General features: G+C 42.1%; 1 protein-coding gene and 1 long non-coding RNA gene across 2 annotated transcripts in view; one reads left to right on the top strand and one right to left on the bottom strand.

Moving 5' to 3' along the window:
- Nucleotides 1-16,564, bottom strand: part of LOC135243992 (uncharacterized) — a 118,250-nt gene that overhangs the window by 22,704 nt on the left and 78,982 nt on the right. The gene's annotated exons all lie outside the window — the stretch shown is intronic.
- On the top strand, nt 13,135-16,355 carry LOC135243989 (C-reactive protein-like). The gene is made up of 3 exons (XM_064316150.1): nt 13,135-13,222; nt 13,503-13,575; nt 15,132-16,355. The coding sequence occupies exons 1-3, from the start codon at nt 13,202-13,204 to the stop codon at nt 15,743-15,745; spliced, it is 708 nt and encodes a 235-aa protein (XP_064172220.1). The 5' UTR covers nt 13,135-13,201; the 3' UTR covers nt 15,746-16,355.

The raw sequence follows: 16,564 nt of genomic DNA, 5'->3' as shown, positions 1-16,564 counted from the left end.
CCTTCGTCACCCCAGATGACTTTCTGCAATATAATGTTTTGGCATTTGGACTTCGCAACGCCCCCGCCACCTTTCAGCGGTTGGTGAATACAGTCCTAGCTGGTGTACCTGATTGCTATGCTTATTTGGATGATTTGGTTGTAAAGTCTGTGGACAGTTGGTCCGATCACATTCAAGTATTGCGAATAGTGTTCGACAGGTTGGGCAAAGCAACGCTCACTCTGAACCTGGCCAAGTGCGAATTTGGTAAAGCGACCGTAACCTACCTGGGGAAACAGGTGGGTCGAGGTCAGGTCCGTCCAGTTGAAGCGAAGGTTGCTGCCATCGCTGAGTTTCCTGCGCCCACCACAAGGCGTGAACTACGCCGGTTTCTCGGAATGGCAGGTTATTATAGAAGTTTTTGTAGAAACTTCTCTGTGGTTGTCGCCCCTTTGACTAGTGCCCTCAGTGTGATTAGACATTTTGAATGGACCCCAGATTGTCAGCACGCCTTTGAAAGTGTTAAGGCGTTGTTATGTAGTGCCCCTGTGCTCGCTGCCCCAGACTTCGCACTACCGTTTCAGTTAGAGGTTGATGCGAGTGCCCTGGGAGCTGGTGCCGTGCTTCTGCAGGAAGATGCGGAAGGAGTTGATCACCCTGTCTGTTTTTTTTCCCGGAAGTTTAATAAGCACCAGATACGATATTCCACCATTGAGAAGGAGGCGCTTGCGCTGCTATTATCATTGCAGTTCTTCGAAGTCTATCTTGGCTCTAGTTCTGTGCCCATTGACGTCTACACGGATCACAGCCCATTGGTTTTTTTGTATAGGATGTACAACCAGAACCAGCGCCTCATGCGTTGGTCTCTGATTGTACAGAATTACAACATTGTGATTAAACATAAGAAGGGGAAGGACAATGTGGTAGCGGATGCGCTATCTGGTGTTTAGTGGGTGCATGATACTAGATTTGGGATTTGTATACTGTTGTATTGTATTCCCCTGTCATCGTGTATTGAACAAACTTTAGTTCGTTCTTGTGTGGGGGAGTGTTACGTTCGCGTGTGGGATGCGGGCGTGCGTTTTTCTCCCCTCTTTCGTTCTGCTCTCTCTCGGTTGCTGTCATTTCCGCAGGAGTCCGTGTGCCGCCCTTCGTTATTCCCATTGGTCATCCCCGCTGTCCATCATCAGAGTTCTCCCGCTCATCCCCCCCATCCGCCAATCAACTCCCTCCTGCAATCATGTCTCCCCCAATCATGCCTCAGCTCCCAATTTAAAATGTCCCCATTTCGTTCCTGCAGGAGCCTTCCGTTTCCTCATTTGTGCTGTGTGTTTGGGCAAATGCTAGGTTGTGTGTGTTATTTGAGAGAGTTGTGTTGTCTAAAATTTTGTCCTCCCTGTTTCGCTTCAGAGACCAGTGTTAGGTAAGTTCCGGGGGCCCCTATACACGTGTTGACACGTAGGGTAAGGGCTCTGTCTAAATACATTAGTTTAGTGGTGGTGTTGCCCCCTGTATTTATGACTGCGGGTCACAGTTAGGTTAGTTAGACAAGTTTTGTTTTCTGCATTGTTAATAGGTTAGTTATATTACAAAATCGTAGTTAGGGTATTTGTTTGTTATTTTCGGCACCACTCCCTTTTTTTTGTACTGGTCTCGGTCGTGTGTCTTGACGTGTTTTATGTTTGGAAATGTCTGTAAATACTTGTAAATAGCCCCCCCCCCCCACACAGTAAAATCCCTTTCACCGTAGTCCGCCTTGTGTGTCTCTCATTATTCTCACAAGAAAGCTTATATATATTTAGTTACATCTCCTGGTGCCAAATATCAAACATCATTTAAAATATTGCACCCTTAACCCCTAGAAGGGTCGTAACACCCACATTCATCCATCAGAATTAGAATTAGAATTTCTTTATTGTCATTGTATTGGTGCGTACAACGAAATTCAGGCGCACTGCCTGAGCGGAGCTCAAATATACAAGATAAAACAAGGTAATAAAAATATAAAAGAAAAAAAGGAATAATAAAAACTCTACATACAGCTCACATGCACACTCACGTGCACTCACGTGCACACACTCTGACACACATGCACACAAATTCACACACGCATACCCATTATGCCTACGTATGCACCAAATAAGCACAGAGTACCTGAATGCACAGAATAAATACCACTGTTGCACAGAATAAATATAAGTATTGCACAAATAAATATGAATATGAATAAATATCAGTATTGCACAGGGGTATTGTACAGTATAAATATTGACTATGGGGGCGTACTTTCAGTGCAGAGTTCAGTGTAGTGATGGTTTTGGGGTAGAAACTGTTTGTTAATCTTGTGGTGCGCGCTTTGATGAACCTGTAGCGCTTTCCTGAGGGCAGAAGGACAAACAAGTGATGGGCGGGGTGATATGGGTCCTTTAGGATGCAGGATGCCTTCCGCAGGCAACGGGAGCTATAGATGTCTTCCAGGGCAGGCTGATGTGTGTTGGTGATCTTCTGGGCTGTGTTGATGACTCACTGCAGAGCCTTCTTGTCAGCCGCAGAACTGTTGCCATACCACACTAGAACCCCATGTGTCAGGACACTCTCAATGGAGCAGCGGTAGAAGGACACTAGCAGCTGTTGTGGCAGGTTGACTTTCCTGAGTGTTCTTAGGAAGTAAAGCCGCTGTTGTGCCTTCTTAACCAGAGAGTTTATGTTGGTTGTCCACATGAGATCTTCTGAAATGTGGGTGCCCAGGAACCTGAAACTGGAGACTCTATCCACTCTTCCTCCATTTGTGTGCAGTGGGGGATGGTCACCCTGCTTCTTCCTAAAGTCAATGCCTGAGGGACATCCAGAGCTGGATGGATAACCACCATCTTAAGCTGAACCCAGGTAAGACAGAGATGATCTTCATCCCTGCTCCATCCTCTAACCTTCTTGACTTTTCCATTTCCCTAGTGGACACCATGGTGTCATCATCACCCACCGCAAAAAACCTTGGAGTGGTGATGGACAACAGACTGTCCCTCTCCCAGAACATCACGGCGGTGAGTCGAACGTGCAGGTTCTTCCTGTACAACATCCGGAGAATCCGCCCCTTCCTCACCACCTATGCAACCCAGCTCCTGGTTCAAGCGATGGTCCTGTCCCGCCTGGACTACTGCAACTCACTGCTGGCTGGTCTGCCAGCATCCGCTATCAGACCCCTGCAGCTCATCCAGAATGCTGCAGCGCGTCTGGTCTACAACTTCCCCAGACATTCCCATGTTACCCCCCTGCTCACTGACCTCCACTGGCTGCCTGTTATGGCTCGCATCAAATTTAAGACCTGGGTGCTTGCATACCAGGCAGCTAAGGGGTCAGCACCAGGGTACATCCAGAGGATCATTAGACCCTACACACCAGCCAGACCTCTCCGTTCTGCCACCTCTGGACGCTTGGCACCTCCCCCTCTTCGCGTCTGTACTTCCCGCTCCCGTCTGCTGTCTGTCCTGGCCCCTCGCTGGTGGAATGACCTCCCCGTGGTGGTCAGAACAGCAGAGAATCTGACTACCTTCAAACGCAGACTAAAGACTCATCTCTTCAGGCTGCACCTCTCCCCACCCCTCCCTAGCCTATAGTTTAGCTCAATGTACCTAGTTAGGCTAATACGATTACGTTAGTTTTTATTTGGCAGGATTGTTTTTGTCTGATTAGGAAAATGTGATTCCAGTGCTAGTTTGTACTTGGTAGGATTGTTGTTTGCTGAACAGGTTACTCTACAGGATTGGAGTCCTGATCTATGTGGTCACTTCTGGCACTACGATCTTTACTTCACTCTAGTGTGTTTCTTTTGCACCTCTGCACCTTGAACTAATGCACTTGTTGTACGTCGCTCTGGATAAGAGCGTCTGCTAAATGCCTGTAATGTAATGTAATGTCAATGATAAGCTCTTTTGTTTTTTTTGGTGTTGAGTGCCAAGTTGTTTTCTGAGCACCAGTCTGTTAGCCTCTGTACCTACTCTCTGTAAGCTGACTTATCACCACTGTCATATCGTATGCAAATTTGATTGTGTTAGTTTTGTGGGTTGGTATACGGTCATAGGTGTACAGAGAGTAGAGGAGGGGGCTCAACACACAGCCTTGTGGAGCCCCTGTGCTGAGTGGGAGAGTGGTGGGGACCCATCCTGACTGACTGCTGCCGGTCTGTTAGGAAGTCCTTTATCCAAAGGCAGATGTTGTGTTCGAAGCCTAGGTCGGACAGCTTGGAGACCAGTCTGCTGGGTATGATTGTGTTAAATGCAGAGCTGTAATCCACAAACAGCAGACGTGCATAAGCTCCCCGTTGTTCTAGGTGGAGCAGTACAGTGTGGAGGGCAGTGGCAATGGCGTCATCTGTTGATCTGTTGGCTCTGTATGCGTATTGGTACATGGTCCTCTCCAGTTGGCTGACCATGGACCTTCGTGATAGTTTTTTTATCATGACTTCATCTCCCAACTCAAATTTCTGTTCTTTCACATTTTTGTCATAGTACATTTTGTATTTTTGGCATAATCCAATTTGTTGTGCAGCTTGATGATAAATAGTGGGGAGAGATTTTTTTTTAGAAATATTTCTGTATTCCACCCCTCTGCTAGGGGTCCTGGCATTTCTAACCACAAATGTTCTGGCATCTGCATTTTTCTTCCCGTCATCAATTCATATGGACTGTAGCCAGTGGTTTTATGACTAACACCTCTCAAGGACATTAGAATGCTCGGAAGGTTTTGTGCCCAATTTGGACTATTGTCCAGTACCATCTGAATTGCTGGGACTGCCCTGTCTTGCAGATAGGACCTACCAGGTCACCTGGAAGGGGTCTGCCTCTGCTTCTCATCCACTTGTTACGGGAGTGCCGCAGGGATCTGTACTGGGTCCTCTGCTGTTCTCCTTATACACCAGATCTCTTGGTTCAGTCATTAATTCACATGGCTTCTCCTATCATTGTTATGCAGATGACACACAACTCTTCCTTTCTTTCCCCCCCTCGGCCACACAGGTCAATGATAAGATCTCTTCCTGCCTGGCTGACATCTCCACCTGGATGGCCAGCCACCATCTGAAGCTCAACCTCAACAAAACTGAGCTGCTCTTCTTCCCGTGCAAGACCTCCTTACTTCGTGAGCTCTCAATCACGGTTGATGGCACCACAGTGACTGCCTCTCACTCTGCCAAGAGCTTGGGGGTGGTCCTGGATGACCAACTGGACCTCAAGGAGCACATCAAGGCAACATCACGGTCCTGCAGATTCCTTCTGTACAACATCAGAAGGATTCGACCATACTTGACGACGCACTCCACCCAGCTGCTCGTCCAGGCTACGGTGACCTCTCGCCTTGATTACTGCAACTCTCTCCTTGCAAGCCTGCCAGCTTTTTTTTATATAAAAAACCCCTTTTCCTGTCACTTGTTACATGTTGCCCCATCCCAGCACTTCTTGGTAATTTGTATTTGTCCTAATACTGTAGCTTATTCTTCTGCCTAGTTGGCTTTGCAGATGTTAGGCCAGAATAGTGTTCACTGTTCTCGGCTAGAAATAGCTGTACAAAATATGTATTGTACCTTACTGAACCCGTGTTTAGCAGTTGCCTACGACCATGAAATGCACTTTTTTGTACGTCGCTTTGGATAAAAGCGTCTGCCAAATGAATGTAATGTAATGTAATGATACCCGTTTAGGGGTTTATTAGTCATTATTTGGGATACGTTCCTTACGAGTATAGCACCCTCTTCCTATTTCGTGTCTCACAAGACTTAGTGGTTACCGGAGTGCCCTTCGGTAACTTCGGTAATCCCCTGTTTGGTTGCGTCTGGTCTTCACACTTACCCTCCCTCACATATCCGACATGGCCTCATAACCATAGTAATGTTTGTCGGAATGAGGGCCTCGGTAGTTGTCATTTTCCTGCTTGTTAAATTTGTGCGGGAAATGCCCTTTCTCCACAGTGCTCAGATTTAACGCTGCGGCCGTTTTAGCAAGACGCGTAAGGATGAACGAGTAGCTATCTATAGCCCCTTTTCCACTGCAGGGCCGAACGGTTCTGAGCACGGAGAGGAACGGTTCCAATGGCGTTTCCATCTGGAAACGGTTTGGCGCAGAATGATTACAAACAGTGCCCAGCACAATATTTTTGGCACAGTTGGACAGCTGTGCTCAATGCAGCAGAACCGTTCGGGTGGACAGGCTTAATGACGTATTCACTGATTGGTTTCACATCACGTCAGTTTTGTGACTCCGCATACAGTCTCTTCACGTCCTCTTCTGTAAGCTAGGTCGGTGGAGAAGCGAATATAAATAAAAATGTCAATCAAAAATCGTATTCCGTCATAGCAACAAGATAAACCCGACAATAGCCATAAGATATACAGCAGTGAAAACGCTGCTCACTGAATAACTAAATAAATGGGACAAAGTTTTAAAAAATGATACCATGTCATTCTACAGTCAATATCTGGGACTAAATATGGAATAAATACATAACCTTTGTGGGCAGGAGAAAACGGGCCCCGGCCTGGGCCAGAAGTGCTGGGGTCGCTCTCTTCCACACTGTTGTACACTTCTTCAAAGTATACACACTTCTCGGAGTCTGATGTAACTGGGTTTATTGTAGGTGAATCAAAGATTACATACAAGAACCCGGGCTGATCTGCGCAGTACAACCAACAGTCACTCACAAAGTAAAGACAATACATCCACTCGTTCTCCAACCACTCTCCAAGCACTCCAAAGACACACACTAAAATCCCCCGGGGCTAAATGCTTCTTTTTATCCATTTTTGATAGCCCCTCCTGTTGTGGAGCTTAAACTTAGTACTTCCCACTTATTTTCTTTGTTGCTCCTGTTTTTGACACCATTATTTCCCAATTCTTTGACACCAATATTTATGAGCCCCTTCCTTTCTTTATTTTTTTTTAATTTTTTTATTCTGACGACACATTTGCGTGAAAGGCAGAAGCTGCGTTCGCTTTACGTTATATGCTTGCGTAAAATGCTTAATTTGCATGGCAGAAGCTGCTTTTGCATTACGTGTTTGTTCTTACTGCATGTGTTTTTGGTATGAAGCGCTTACTGCTGCAGGTTGTTAATCTTATGGTTCAGGTCGACCTTTGTCCGCTCTGTGCACCCCTTCCTTTGCTGGCCATATAATCCATCATGGAGGTGGCGGCTGGTGCTCTTGAATACATTCCTTTCCCATATACATTGGGTTTGTGCTTTTGAGTATATATATATTTCTTTCCCACACCTTACCATTGGTTTTACGCCTAGAGATGTCCCTTTTGAGACCGAGTGGTCATATATTGTCTTGGACAATATGTTTTTGAAATATTTCGTGCATTTGTGATGCCTGGGTACATTCAAAATAGCTGTGCATAATACTACACGTACCGTTTATGGCATTGTCGCCGTTTTTAGTACAGTCTGGCTTGATTGACAATTCATTTATTCAGTAGGTGACAGTATAAGCTTTCTAACGATGTATAGCATATCTAATTTTGCTTCTGGAATAGCGTTTTATAGGTCAGCGTAACCGAAAATTTTCTTATCGCATTCACTTACGCATTAAGACGCTGCACCTAACGAAACGTTGTTAACGATTTTTCGTAATTTCTTGGAAAATACAATTATTATTGAGGACTTCTGGGCATAGCTAAGCCGTATATTTGCTGATAGACCTATCTGACATCGTTTTCTGGAGCAAAACAGAAGCGGATTGAATCGTTGATTTACTGTCTCTGTCTGAACACAGATAAAATTTCATCATTGCTATGTAAGTATTACTGCCCAAAATATTTTGGTTATACATGTTATTTTTTGGATTGAGTGTCTTAAATAGGTTAGTGGTATTATATAATGTGAATACTTCACACTGTAATGTAAGCGTTAGTTAGTACTTTTTTGAATTAATGCAACAGTGATGGTCAGTGGAGGATACGCTAAAAAGAAAAACCAAAAACAGCAAAATACACAGAATCCTTGTCCGTTTTGTCAGCCAATGAAACATAACATAACAAAAACAAAACAGTATGGGGAGAGACCACAACAACTGGCGCATATTACATTGACAACGGGACGCCGTCGCTGATCCACCGTGTCACTTGCTGTCCTCACTAGATACTTCCTAGTCCTGGTTTTAGCAGCCCGACGGTGGAAACGGAAACGGTAACCGCTCCCACGAGTCCTGAGCAGCGCAGAACGGCATGGAGTGGCCCTGGTAACGGTGGAAAAGCGGATTATGTATCTGCTTAAAACACTCGTCCTACATGCAAATCAGCCTAAACTCCATCATTGTGAATTTGGGAGTAATGCGCACTTTGGAAAAATGTTCCAAGAGAATAAAATTGTCAAATCCCGCAGCGTTGTGTGCTATCCATGTATAACCTACATACTTGGAACATCTAAACTTACTCAAAGGTTTTTCAGTACAGTCATCCCCTTCATCTGTAAACCCTTCGCCGTTAAATGGGATGGCACAGACAAAGTTGGCACTTTGTTTGCCATTCTCAAACCGTGTCTCAAAGTCAAAGAAAATGTACTTGTCTGTTTTTTTTTTAGGTTGTATGTAGCAATTATGTTCTGCATCTGGTAACAAATCTTCGCCGCAATGAACACAACGCCCTGTAACACATTTGTGCGTTTTTGGTTTTTTTTACACTGACATGGTAGCGTCTGTTACATTTCGTACAATACTTTGTAACATCACATGGTGCCACTAACACTCCTGACTCACCTGTGGAAACTGGCCGTTTGTGTTTCTCAAAACAAAAGCCTGATTTGCAATACCTTGAACAATCATTGCAATATTTTGGCATTCTGTTTCTTGTGACATTCAGAGTCATTGCACACATCACAACTGAACTTGCAACTGTGGTCTCAGCGATTACTAAATCCAGAATAGCAAAACTGACGAACATATGGTTTGCCTAGGAATGCCTTAAGATTTCGTATCATATAGTAATGGTCATCGTGAAGATATAAGAATGCCGTCCTGCTGTGTGGCGTGTCGCTTGTCTGATATTTCTGCAACATGTTTGTACCCGATCTGTAGAATGACAATTTTAATCCCTAAGGCACTCTCAAACTTTGAAACATCTTTAAACCCTATTTTCTGCTGTCCTGTAAAACCTGTGCGTGTATGTATGTCTGCAGCAACCTTCTCTAGTGTGTTGGTGGGTGCTTGCAGTTCCAGATAATGTGCGAGACAGATTGTGAAACACAGGTTGTTTGAAATGTTAGAAGGACATAATAAATTCCTACTGTTTTTGCTAATCACTTATGTGCAAGGTCGCACAGCTTCCTATATACCCCAGACCATGAAGATCTAGCTGTGGCCATCTGGGGAACTAACGCTGAGAGGAGAGCGTTACAGGCAGAGTGTTGTACATCTGAAGGGAATCCCAGGCCTGCTTTGTCCCCACAGAAATTGAGCACACTGAAAGAGTCACACCTATACGCCACATTTCATTATTACATTAGAGGCATTTAGCAGACACTCTTATCCAGAGCGACTTACACAACTTTTTACATAGCATTTTACATTGTATCCATTTATACAGCTGGATATATACTGAAGCAATGCAGGTAAAGTACCTTGCTCAAGGGTACAACGGCAGTGTCCTTAACCGGGAATCGAACCTGCGACCTTTCGGTTACAAGCCCAGTTCCTTACCTACTGTGCTACACTCCGTCCCCACGAGTCAATTTAATCTTTTTTACATGCCATGACATTAGTCCTGTATTTGTAAGTAAAATGTAAAAAGGACATTGTTAAATTAGTCATGATTGAGAGAATTGTTTTTAAGTTTCTCTTTGTATGTTTATTGCTAGGTTTTTATACATGCTGTTGCGCAAATCGCCTATGTTGGGGCTCTATGTTTAGGGATTGTGAGGTGAGCTGTAAGTACAAGTGATTGTAGATACCAGGGTGGATCAAGTGGTATCAGGATCTACGGTGTATTATCAATGTATTTCAACTGTGGGAAGCCTACAATATCTCAGCCAAACCAAATTGTTCCTATTTTGAGTCCTGACATTGGTAATTGGTAAAAAGAAAAATTGAGTGTGTGTGTGTGATAGAGAGGTAGATATAGAGCATGAGAGATTGAGTTACAGTTAATGGGTCAGTAAATGACCTTGCTGTTTGCTTTGTTCTGTCAATATTTGCTTCATCTTTTCTGGTTAATTTCACTTGAGTCAATATGTAACTGTCCTATTTTCAGACTGATATATTTTGTAAAAAAAAAAAAAAAAAAGATTGCATTTGAAAAATGTTAATGTCAGCTTTTTTTCTTTTAACCTTAACCATGTGCACTTACTCAACTAAAAATAAACAATATTTATCCTGCCAGATAAGCCGACAATATCTTAGCCAAACCAAACTGTTCCTATGTTGAGTCCTGACATTTGTAATTGAATAGAAGCAAAAAATGCAATGTATGCAAAAATTGATCAGGGTTACAGAATGCAGAATTTTTTTTAAATGGCATCCCTCAATCATCACTCTCTGAAGCCAGCAACAGGGAGCATATACAGGCATGATTGTACATAGTTTGCGAATTGGACATTCCAGATACTGGAGGGGTTGGAAAATTAAATGTGAAGTCTTTGGAATGTCTTTTGACGTGTGCTTTCTCAATATGTGTGCCTCAGTTCCTCTTCTGTGAATAAAACTTGCATACTGTTATTTTAATAATGATTTAAAAACTTGGTCATGAGTAGGTAGGAGAGCATTTACTGCCACCATGGTGCAAAGAGTGTACTACTGGGTGTGCACACAGCACAACTCATTTATTTCAACAGTTAGGCACAATCAATTATTGCTGTTAGGTTATATATTGGTTTGCAGACATGCAGACTTGTGAAGATCTCTTATGATTGTGCACGCAAAAAAGTATATTGTTGAAAAATATACAAAGGATTTATTTCAAAATAAATTATTTACCGTCCATTTGGCTTCACTAATTACTAATTTCCGATACATATTGGCAATGACATCATGAAGTGTGGAAGAAGATCACTTCCAACTTGAAGGACTCTCTTTATGAAAGACCTAACGGGCCATCTGGGGAACTGAAACTCTGAAAGAGAAGAGCGTTATCAGCAAAGAGTGCCCTACTTCTAATGGGAATCCCAGGCCTGCTTTGTCCCCACAGAAATTGAGCACACTGAAAGAGTCACACCTATACACCACCAGTCAATTTCATCTTTTTTATATGCCATGACATTAGTCCTGAGTGTGAGTAAAATGTAAAGAGGACATTGTTCAATTAGTCATGATTATGAGATTTTTAGAAAGATTAAGTGTTTCTGTGTTTGTATGTTTATTGCTGTTTTTTTACATGCTGTTACACGAATCGCCTATGTTGGGGCTCTATATTTAGGGATTGTGAGATGAGCTGTAACTACAATTGATTGTAGATACCAGGGTGGATCAAGTGGTATCAGGATCTACGGTGTATTATCAATGTATTTCAACTGTGGGAAGCCTACAATATCTTAGCCAAACTAAATTGTTCCTATTTTGAGTCCTGACATTGGTAATTGGTAAAAATAAAAAACGAGTGTGTGTATGTGATAGAGAGGTAGATATAGAGCATGAGAGATTGAGTTACAGTTAATGGGTCAGTAAATGACCTTGCTGTTTGCTTTGTTCTGTCAATATTTGCTTCATCTTTTCTGGTTAATTTCACTTGAGCCAATTTGTAACTGTTCTATTTTCAAACTGATATATTTAGTAAAAAAAGAATTGCATTGAAACATTTTAGTGTCAGCTTTTTTTTCTTTTAACCTTACCATGCACTTACTCAAGGTATTTTCAAAGGGAATGTATGCCATAACCACAAGCTCTTAGAGTGGTACCAGCATAAACCATCAAGAACTATCATTAAGATGGTCTCCAGATATAAAAAGCTTGTCACCAGTACAAACCAGAAAGAAACCAGCTGGTCACCAGCTAAAACCATAAATTGTTTTCAGCACTATCACATCATAATGCTATTAAGCATTTCACAAGCGAACATGTATTCGCTATCACTGAGAATAACCTAGCAAGTCTCTAGTACTGTTCGAGAAGCTATGGTTATATCACAGACACTAAGTACCATCAAGAACTATCATCGTAAGATGGTCTCCAGTACATCAGTGAACAAAGTCTTTCGTGGCCACCACTGTAAGGCGGTGCAAATCTATCCAGAAAGAGGATTGAGCTGCAGGTTGTTCTAGGTCACCATGCTAAGACATGTTATTGATCAGCTAAACGCAGCATGACCATCAGTTAAAGCGGTCTGAAGGGGCTATTGTTCCAGCAATTTTCAGCTATTGTTGCCGGAGCTAGCAAATTCCTGCACATCATTTATGTACTCCTGTGTGGAATGCTATGTGTATTCACAACACTAGTTTACCTAGCTATCACTCGCTAGCTAACACATACACAGGAACAAAAGTATTCATTTTTTTCTCGCCCATATCCCTTAAGGGCAGGGGTGTCCAATCTTATCCAAAAAGGGCCGGTGTGGATGCAGGTTTTTGTTTTAGGTCAGCTCTAAGACACCTGATTCTACTTGTTGTATCAAGGTCTTGACTGAAGGCCATGATTAGTTAATTAGTTGAATCAGGTGCCTTAGTGCTGGGCTGAAACAAATTCCTGCACCCACACCAGCCCTTTTTGGATAAGTTTGGACACCCCATCTTTAGGAGCTCCGTACAGTGATGATTGCGGTGTCAAAGTTTTAAATGTAACTCCATTGTCTCTCAGCTTTAAAATTTTAACTCTGTGTGCTGCTCCTAATGTCACAGTTATGTTACATCCAGTTATCACCCAAGGCCTGTTTCTACTGAACATAAAATGTTAATATCACAGAAATCCAATACAGAACAGCCATTTAGCATTTCATTAAGGAAAAATATTTTCATTTTTTAAGATTGGATTTGACTCCAAGTTTAAAGAATTTTCCAATAAAAAGACTATTTATTAAATACTGTTCAGTTGACCCGATCAAAGTTGAAATGTCAGTGGCAGATGGTTCAAAATCATTCTTTCTTTGTTACTCAACTAAAAACAAACAATATTTATCCTGTCAAAAAGTCCAAAAGAAAGGTTCTTCCTGTAAAGCAGCCAATAGGATGTCAGTATCATGGGTTAAAGAAGGGGGGGGGGGATCTCAGGCATGGTTTTAATAAGGAGCAGCACCTCTCCCCATTTTAATCTGCCATGGAAGCCAAACACAAGATGGTATGGGGAAATTATTTGTTTGTTCACTAAACCCTGTAATCTATTGGAATGTAAATGTGTATAATCTGAAAATTTGGAGTAGCTGTTATATTTATGTAGTTGGCACCTGAAACCAGTGAACATGAACCGGTATTTGTGTTTGAAAATGTATTTCACTCAGTAAGCATGACTTTGTACTTTGGTCTGAATAACTTGTTGGTTTTGTTTTGCGCTACATACATCTGAAATTGCTTGCGTAAAGCTGTGCCTTGGTTTATGCGATCTCTCGCTGTCTTTCCAGTTTCCATGCTGTGAAATGGGGGTGTTGGTGACTACCCTCCTGCTTAATGGTGTCGCTGTCTCAACCACTGAAGGTACAGCCTGGTCACAATCTTCAATAACACTGTTTCTATTACTGAGGAATGCCGTTTGAGTGAATTTCATTATAGAGCTCCACAATGCTTTTGGCAAAGACATATATTTTCTTTGTTTGTCTGTGTACTCCACAATTTTAGATTTGTGATGATACAATTTACAAGTGGTTAAAGTGCTTTTAAAGTGCTCAGCTTTTATTTCAGGGTATTTTTATACATTTTTGTCTCACCATAGACAGAGGTCAAACCATAGGCTAACCAAAATCTACTGTTTGGAATATCATTTGAGAAGAGTACGGGTGATCTCGGCAATCACAAAGAGCCTGGTAAGCCAAGGAAGATCTCTACAGTTGATGACTGACAAATTCTCACCATAATGAAGAAAAATCCCCAAATGGCTGTCTAACAGTTCAGAAACAGTCTTCCGGAGGCAGGTGTGGATGAGTTAGTGACTACTGTACACAGAAGACTTTACATTTCATAATTAATTTGCAGAGAAGCATCATATCTGCAAGTTCAATCAAATGCCTCCAAATTCATTGTATTCACTGTAGAGGTCTTCCTGGGCTTACCAGGCTTTGTGATTTCGGAGCTGACCAGTGCTGTCTCTCTTCTTAATGATGTTCCAAACTGGTGCTATTGATTAGTCTAAGATTCGGCCTATGTCTGACTGGATTTTTTCTTCTTCTTATTACTCCTTGACTTTCATTCACACAACTCTGGTCCTCAAATTGACAAATGGCAATAATGGAATCAAAAGGCTAGAACCAAGACTAGATAGACTGCTCTTATACCTGCACCAAGGAAGCAATTTTACACACCTGATTAATCAGAAACATCTGTGATGCTATTTGTCCCAAACAGTATGATTTCCTGAAATGGGGGGACTATTTATAAAGTGCTGTTATTTCTACATGGTGAAACCAAAATGTATTAAAAAAAATTCCCTTAAATAAAATCTGAAAATATGCATTTTAACCACAATTGAATTGTTTGGTTCCAAATCTAAAATTGTGGAGTACAGAGCCAAATCAAGAAAAAAATGTATTTGTCCCAAACACTATGGAGCTCACTATAGATTACTTCACAAGTCCTGATTCATCTGATCTTTCACATACAGTATCCTATAAGCCACACCATACATACTGTTCATGCAAGTATTCATAGAAAGGCAGTAGGGTGTTTTCACACAGTGTTTGATAAATTTTAACAGTATAATTTTGTTTGTTCCCTGGACTATAGATTTAAGTTAAGTTAAATTTATTTGACATGGACATCACAATTACATTGGACAAACCAGATGCATTGCTTAAGTGTTTTAGCATACATGCTAATTCTCAACACTTGTCCACTTTTGTCGTAGAATGTAATGGACTGCTTTTAAGCTCACAAGCGCTTACAATTATTATCGCCAGGCATAGGTTAGGTGGGTCTCTCAGGACACTTACATGCCAGGCGGTTTGATGGCACCTCCACTGCAAATCGCTACCTGCAATGTAATACGACAATATCAATGGACTAACCTTTACATTCCTTGATATGCACCTGTGCTGAAGGTCTGTTTGGGAAAGCCCTGGTGTTTCCCTATGAGACGGACGACAGCTACGTCAAACTGACACCCCAGAAGCCCCTGGAGCTCAAAGCCTTTACACTCTGCATGAAGCTGGCCACGGAGCTGAAAGGCGAGAGAGAGGTCATCCTCTTTGCGTACCGCACCAAATACTTTGACGAACTGAACGTCTGGCGAGAGGCGGATGGGCGCTATTCCTTCTACCTGAGTGGAGAGGGGGTGTTTTTTGACTTACCGCCACTGAACACGTTCAAGACCCACATGTGCATCACGTGGGAATCCACCACGGGTCTGTCTGCGTTCTGGGTGGACGGCAAGCGGAGCGTTCGGAAGGTGTACAAATTGGGACACACGATTCAACCCGAGGGTACCGTCATTCTAGGACAGGACCCTGATAATTATTTGGGGAAATTTGATTCTGCTCAGAGTTTTGTTGGTGAAATTTCCCATGTTAATATGTGGGACTATGTCCTGCCTGAAAGTCAGATTAAGGCATTGCATTCAGATGACATCCTCACTGTGTCCACAGGTAACATTTTTGATTGGGTGTCAGTTGAGTACGAGATTCATGGGAAGGTACTTGTTGCCTCTGCAGACTAAAATCATCTGATTCTGTGTGACAGTGCTTTTGAAACATGCACTTCATCAGTAAATGCCATGTGCTGTGATACTGTATACGTATACACACTGGCAGACTGTCAGTCATCAGGGTATTCTCTGCTAGCCCAACCAAAACTGTAATTATTTTGATTTCATAAACAGCCAATTTTATAGGAATTTATATGATTTCCTTTTCATGTTATTGGACCATTACTTCCTTAAGAACATTAACATCTGTGCCTTCTGACCTCATGTAAGCACACAGAATGAAGGTACAACTTCACACATCAACAGAATAAAGCCCCAAACGTGGGTTATTTCACATTTTCTCCTTTTTCCTGTTGATTTTGTCATCACAAATTCTCCAGTCCCGCAATCAATAATACTCTCCATTGGACATTTAGGTGCTTCTTCCAATAATGACATCTGATCAAAGTGGCCAATTGCAGGATACTCAGGCAAAATAGACATAAGGAAATGCACATGTGATGCTATTTCAGCCAATAGAACATGTTTTTTAAAAAACCTTTGTTTGCCATTTTTGTTTTGTGTGGAAGCTAGCCTGTTTGTTTATTAAGAATTGCCAACAAATTAAAATATTTCCTTGAAAGCTGTGTAATCTTTGTGGGAATTGCATTTCAGAAATATAAATGAGTTCTCATTTAACATGCAAAGCCCAGGTAATATAATTTCATTACTGGATGGGTATCATTTAGATTTTGAAGACACAGGAGCTCAAACGATACTTTTAAAATGGTACGGTACATCTTTTAATTGCAAAGGCAAGTCTCATTATTTGCATCTTTTTGGGTAAAATAC

The sequence above is a fragment of the Anguilla rostrata genome, chromosome 17 (genome assembly GCF_018555375.3).
Source record: "Anguilla rostrata isolate EN2019 chromosome 17, ASM1855537v3, whole genome shotgun sequence".
Taxonomy (NCBI): domain Eukaryota; kingdom Metazoa; phylum Chordata; class Actinopteri; order Anguilliformes; family Anguillidae; genus Anguilla; species Anguilla rostrata.
The sequence above is the reverse complement of the archived record's forward strand: the minus strand, read 5'-3'. Positions and strand labels throughout refer to the sequence as shown.